General features: G+C 37.2%; 1 protein-coding gene across 2 annotated transcripts in view; it reads left to right on the forward strand.

The window, feature by feature from the left end:
• Nucleotides 1-3,370, forward strand: part of LOC106878620 (uncharacterized) — a 17,227-nt gene extending 13,857 nt beyond the window's left edge. For both annotated transcript variants that reach the window (XM_014927897.2, XM_014927896.2), the window contains 2 exons: nt 2,085-2,134; nt 3,089-3,370. In XM_014927897.2, the coding sequence (XP_014783383.1) occupies nt 2,085-2,134; nt 3,089-3,303 (265 nt within the window). In that variant the 3' untranslated portion in view covers nt 3,304-3,370. The remainder of the gene's footprint in view (nt 1-2,084; nt 2,135-3,088) is intronic.
• The last annotated feature ends 3,559 nt before the right edge of the window (nt 3,371-6,929 follow it).

The following is a 6,929-nucleotide window of genomic DNA, read 5'->3' on the forward strand; positions in this document are numbered from 1 at the left end:
CTCTCTCTCTCTCTCTCTCTCTCTCACACACACACACACACACACACACACACACACATACACACACAATATGCGTGTGTGCGTGTGCTTGTTTATGTATGCATGTATTTGTGTACGCATGTATACATCCATAAAAATAGGCTTACACACAATACAGTGCCTGTATTTCTGTTTGAATATGTTTGGGAGTATATAGTTTGTGTGCAGAGACTTCATACAACAGCGAGAAAAATTAGAAATAGGGACACTAATACTTTTCTCGGTATTATTTATACAAAATCTGTAAATGATGAAGTTAGTTTAACTATGATTATGCAATGTTCATCATTTTATAGGACTCTGAATAGGACAAACGATGCTAAAATTGCCACAAATAAAGCTGGAGCTTGAATTGCTGTCTGGGGTAACAGTATATTTGGAAGTTTGTTGTTGTTGCTGCTACTGTTAAGTTCCGAGTCACGGTTGATCGGGTAGATATACGAGTAATGTATCCCAGCTGAAACCCTCCATATTTTCCTCGTATTATCTAATTGTACATTGTTTTGGATATACAGAAAGCCCATTGTTTCTAGCTGCTCAGACGCATACATGACAGAACTGGCGTTTTCAAATATATTATCTATATTATTAAGAGCGGTAATGTTTTGATTTGAGGAAGATTTGGCCGTTATTTCTAACATCTATTTCTGACGAACGAGTGCATAGAGGCCTATTCGTTAACTCTGTGGCAAGAAACTTTACACACACATAAACACACACAAATATATACATATATATATACATACATACATACACACATACACACTCATACATGCACACACACGTACATGCATACATACTTACATACACATGCACACACATACATACATACATACATACATACATACATACATACATATACTGGTTGTTAGGTAACGATCCGAGGATGTACTCAATACTAAGAATTTGGTTGTTTATTTAAGCCGATTCAGCGACGTGTTTACTCGGGAGTTTCCACGAGTGTAGTTGTTTCGTCAAATAAGTCAGCCTGAGCCTCGCAACACGCGCGCGCTCGCACGCATGTCTGCACTGCTCATTCCTTAGTTCACCCTGCACCTTAGGCGGCAGCTCAGCTCCAGTGTTGCAACACTCTGGATCAAACTATCTGACCTAGCGAGACATGCTCTCGGCTTTCGTTCAAATCCATCACGACTTGCGGTAAACTTTCATCTTTGCATTGCCTTACACTTAATTTTTCTCCTTCCCGGACTGTCTTTTAAAGTAAGAGGGTTGACTCTCTTGATGCCCAACCCTTCTCCGCAACTAGGTTTAGGACCTGGTACAACGGAGTTCCAGTAGTTTTTCAAAATCTAGAAAAACACGAAGTAATCAGAATTTGAACTCGAAACAAATAACAACCGATCAATGAGCAGGGCTAGTGAGTTACTAGTTCAAGGTGGTGCTTCTAGCATGGCTGCAATCAAATGACTGAAACAAGTAAAAGAGCATGTGATGTGTATGTGCATGTGTGTGTGCGTGCGCGCGCGCGTATTTGTCATCTGAATTTGTGTTACATTTATAACAGCAACGACGATTTGATTTTCATATTTCAAAACATGTTTCTGATGAAATAACTCGCTCATCACAACAAGATTAATATAACTAATAATACAGTTGATGATGTTTTCACGTAAACCATAGAAATAGCTGTAGATCAAGACAAATTAATTTTTTCCAAATATACTTGAGTTTTTTTTGTTTTCTATTCGTCCCAATTTTCTGCTCTAAACTTTCGTTTTAGGCAATTTAAACTCCATGCAACTTCATTCCTGCATTGGCTATTACGTTGAAGCAGTAATATATTGGGGTTTACTGAAATGTTATAGAACTGAGATCTTGAAATTTAAGGATATACGTTTTCAGTGCATATCATATGTGAAAAGAAAATGGCGAGGAATAGAGAAAATCCTCCGAAGTCAGCTTTCTGTGTGCCAATACAAGAAAATATATTTAGAGAGATTAGGAAAGTTGATATTTCTAACTAATGAAATTATTCAAAATTCCCAATATTGTTATTAATCTTGTTCTGTTTCTTCTTTTTGCAGCAGAAAAAAAGAAAAGAGGGAATGGTGCGAACCAATACAACAAAGACTCGGTAATTCAGAAGTCGTGAATTTAGATAATTATTTTCCGTTAAAGAATTTTGTATTAAGAAAAGCAAAGTTTACCAAAAATAGTGCTTTAAGAATACATCACATCATCAATATATTAGGATCAATGCATTTTATACGTCATCGAACGTGTGTTATATTTGTCGCTTTGTGTCCAAGTTAGCACCATGTGCATAATGCGTGACATTGCATCACATATATGACCAGCTAACAAATTTGCAACCTTGTACTAAACATCTGATTTTATAGATTATATGCCACCGACACGATGCAGTCTAAATATGCAAAATCATCCATTTGCGGCGCTACTTCTTAATTTTATAGAAAAAATTATTTTTAGTCAGACACAAGACTAGAAATTTATTTAAGTGTATTGTTTATGACAACAACCCATTACGTAGATGTATTTTACTGTCCATGTAAGGATGAATGATAAAGTGAACCCCAGTGGAAAGCTTATTGGCATTGTAAATAATAAACATTGCTTAATAGTAAACATAGATTAATTGATAAAAATTAAAGGAAATTTAGTCCCTAGATTACATTCTTTAAAAATTAAGTACTATTTATTCTGCACTAAGAAAAAAAAAGGAGATATTCCACTGAATTCACACCAACAATATATCGATACTAATTTTATTTGATCTGGTTTTTGCCTTCTAGTGACAACAACCCTATCGACACTGGCCAACATGTGTTTTTCTCATGGGCAATATCAACGGGTTGAGAAGCCAAACCTACATGGCAACTGTTAATTTTCTCTTTAAAAAATTGATGCTGTGGAGAAGTTTCCATGTATTGAACCTTAGTCCCAAGAGATATATAGAGACCCTGCATAAAACAGAATGATAACCGAAATAATTCGATTTAGACACTGGTAAGCTATAGGATACTACAATACAGTTAATAGTACGACTTAACTTTTTTTTTAATTACAGAGGATGACTGGAGAATCAAAGAACTATTAATTAATGACACTTTGAAAGCTAGTATGTCAAATATTCGGTCGGTGACGACTTGCGATGAACAAAAATGCAAGCCTCGTGAGGAAGGATGCAAATCTGAAAGTCAATCATCCATGGAATCCTGTGTGAACATCAATAGCCAGGCATCACAACCCGATAAGAAGATCAGGTTTTCATCGAAACCCTGAAAAGTAAAAATGGACCATTATTATATGTTGGTATTGTTTCTAAATAAACAGGAAATATATTTGGTGATTGTTGTAGAGTGTATTTTATGAATTTGGGGAAAATTCATTAACTCGTTGCTAAAGGTTCATAGCTAGGATATGAGAATTGTTTAGAGCGTTGATAGGCGAGGGTATGTATTGATTATTGGTAGAGTAGGGCTATGCTTTGGCTATTGGTGAGGTAGGAATATATTTTGGCTATTGGGGGAGATAGGGTTATGCTTTGACCATTGGTGGGTTAGGAGTATGTTTTGGTTATTAGCGGATTGGGAATATATTTTAGCTATTGGTATGGCTAGGGTATGTTTGGCTGTTGGTGGGTTGAAGCATGTTTTGCCTGCTGATGAGGATGAGGAATGTTTATAGTGCTGATGAGGTAGCAAATGTTCAAAATATTGATCCACTAATAGTTTGAATTCAGTTATGCGAGGCAATAATATAGCACTTGTACATTCCTCTCACAACAGAGCACCAGTTATACACCTCTTTTACAATATGGCGCTTGTTGTATAGCCTACTAACAGCTCACATTGATTGCATCTACTTCACTATGGTACCTATTTCTATCTGCAAGTCTTAAATCAAATAATAATAATAATAATAATAATAATAATAATAATAATAATAATAATAATAATAATTATTATTATTATTATTATTATTATGTTTTGGCTCAGTTTCGGTCTTATTCCTGGTAGAAATTATGTGGGTAGCGGGTTACTACCTCTAACCTTAGGTATCCACAAGTTTTCAGCAGTTTTTCAAGTGTTTAGAACCCTTCTGATAATCCTTGCTGCTCCTAAGAGACAAACATTTTGTAGAAGCTCCACCGGACATTCTATTTCAATCTCCTTCAGCTATTTGTCTATATCTTATTATAGACACAGCTTTTACTGTTTTCATGCTCCAAATTCTTCCTATTTCAAATTTTAAGAGATGATATTTATTTTTTTTCCTCCTCTTTCTTTACGATCCTGGAATCAAACGGGCATGATGTGTCGATAAGTAAGTAACTTCGCTTTTCCTTATCTATAGTCGATATTTTCTCACTTTTTGTCTGTTTGAATAGAAAAATCCCACAAAATCTTACATTTCTCCAACTCCAGTACTCTTTCGACTTAATGATTGTGTCATGTATTTCCAGCTTCAAATCCCCATTTTTGGCACAGTTTCCATCATCCTCATCATCACCATCATTCTTCTTCTTCTTCTTCTTCTTCTTCTTCTTCTTCTTATTATTATTATTATTATTATTATTATTATTATTATTATTATTATTATTAATAATAATAATAATAATACGCAAGCTTTTTGTTTTTGTACGCACCTGTTGTGTGCATCACACTTACCTCTTTGGAGTGGTAAAGCGAGAGAGAGGAGGAGAGAGGAGGAAGTAAGAGAGAAAGAGAGAGGGAGTGAGAGAGTGTGAGAGAGAAAGAGAGAGAGAGCGAAAGAGACATCAGTGGTGACGGTGTTCGTTTTGTGCTTTTAAATGTTTTAGAGAGGAAGTAAAAGAGAAAGAAAGAGAGTAGGAGAGAAAGTGAGAGAGTGAGAGCGAATGAGAGGGAGAATGAGAGAGGGAATGAAAGTGACAGTGAGTGGTGACGGCGTAAGAGAGAAAGAAATAGTGAGAAAAAGGGAAAGAGAAAAAGAGAGAGTGAAAGAAACAGTGGGTGGTGACGGCGTTCGCTTTCTGTTTTTAAATGTTTATCACATCGCAAGGGAAATAGATAGATAGATAGATAGATAGATAGATAGATAGATAGATAGATAGATAGATAGATAGATCGATAGATAGATAGATAGATAGATAGATAGATAGATAGATAGATACATATACACATTGTTTAATCAAAAGCGGGAGAGAAAAGGGACACAAAGGAAGTGAAAGAGAAAGAGAGAAAGTGAGAGAGACAATTCATACATAGATATATAGACACAGCAAATATTGATTGTCAATTTCATTTTTCATTATCACACGAGAATAAAATTAACTCACAAATGGCTGAGTGCTCCACAGCTACAACTCGAGACATATGTATATATATATATATATATATATGTGTGTGTGTGTGTGTGTGTGTGTGTGTGTGTGTGTGTGTGTGTGTGTGTGTGTGTGTGTGTGTGTGTGTGTGTGTGTGTGTGAATGTATTTGCGTGTGTATAGTATAGGTTAGTTAAAACATGTTTTCAATAATAAGTGTCACGTGGTGGAAATAAACGCAAACTTTCATTCATAAATCCATTATTTTGTTCTTTTGCATTTCAGTTTGTACATTTGTACCCAGAAATTTTCAACAACAGCGTGCCAGAAGAAATGGGGAAAAAAAATTTCCCAGGATTAAACTTAGCCCAAGTGATGCAAATATTCCATTCACACTAAACAGACTTCAGTTTCCACTTCGACTTGCATATTCAATGACAATTAATAAGGCTCAAGGGCAAACATTTGAAAAAGTTGGAATACATTTGCCTCAACCTGTATTTCCTCAAGGCCAATTATATCTTGCATTTTCAAGAGCACGAGTTATGAACAATATCAAAGTAAGAGTTATGGCACTCAATTGGGATAACAGACAAGGCCAAAAACGTGGTGTGACATGCACACAAAATATTGTCTACCATTAAGTACTGTGAGACCGCCGCACCACCTAGCATCACCAGCATACTAGCTGCTCCATCATTACACATCCACATTACATCTTTAAGATCGGGGAACCACTTAGGGACCTGCTGGATCTCTCTCGGCATACCAGCAAACTACAAAATCGCACAAGCCAGCATCAACACTACCTATAAGCCCGTCATATGTATGTATGTATGTATTTATGTATGTATTTATGTATGTATGTATGTATGTATTATGTGTGTGTTTGTGTGCGCTTGTCCCACCACCAGCGTTGCTTGACAACCGATGTTGGTGCGTTTGCGTCCCTGTAATTTAGCTGTTCAGCAGAAGAGACTGATAGAATAAGCACCAGGCTTACATGGAATAAGTCCAGGGGTCAATTACTTCGACTAAAGGGTGGTGTTCCAACATGGCTACCGTCAACTTACTGAAAGAAGTAAAAGAATACCAGAAAAATGCTTCCTCCCCTTCCTCCCCTCCTTGAAAATTTCGAGAAAGTACCCACTCCTCCTCGGAATTTTCCAGGAACTCATTCCTCCTCTTTCTCCGCTCCGAGGACTTTACCAGAAAGTCTTTTCTCCCCAACCACGGACTTTTCCAGGAAATCCCGCCTCCTCGGACTTTTCCACGTGGTACTTCCTCCCCTTCCTCCCCTTCCTCCTAATCCTCGGACTTTTCCAGAAAGTCATTCCTCCCCTCCTTGGAATTTTCCAGGAAGTCCCACTCACTCCATCGGACTTTCCAGGAAGTCCTCCCTCCTCTTCATTCCCTTCCTCATCCCCGTGGAATTTTCCAGAAAGTCCTTCTCACCCCTCCTCGGACTTTTCCAGGAAGTCATTCCTCCCATTCCTCCACCTCCTTGGACTTTTCCAGGATTTTCTTCCTGCCCCCTTGGAATTTTCCAGGAAATCTCACATCCCCTTCTCGGACTTTTCCACGGAGACCTTCCTCTTCCCCTT

The sequence above is a fragment of the Octopus bimaculoides genome, chromosome 6, assembly GCF_001194135.2.
Source record: "Octopus bimaculoides isolate UCB-OBI-ISO-001 chromosome 6, ASM119413v2, whole genome shotgun sequence".
In the NCBI taxonomy this organism is placed as follows: domain Eukaryota; kingdom Metazoa; phylum Mollusca; class Cephalopoda; order Octopoda; family Octopodidae; genus Octopus; species Octopus bimaculoides.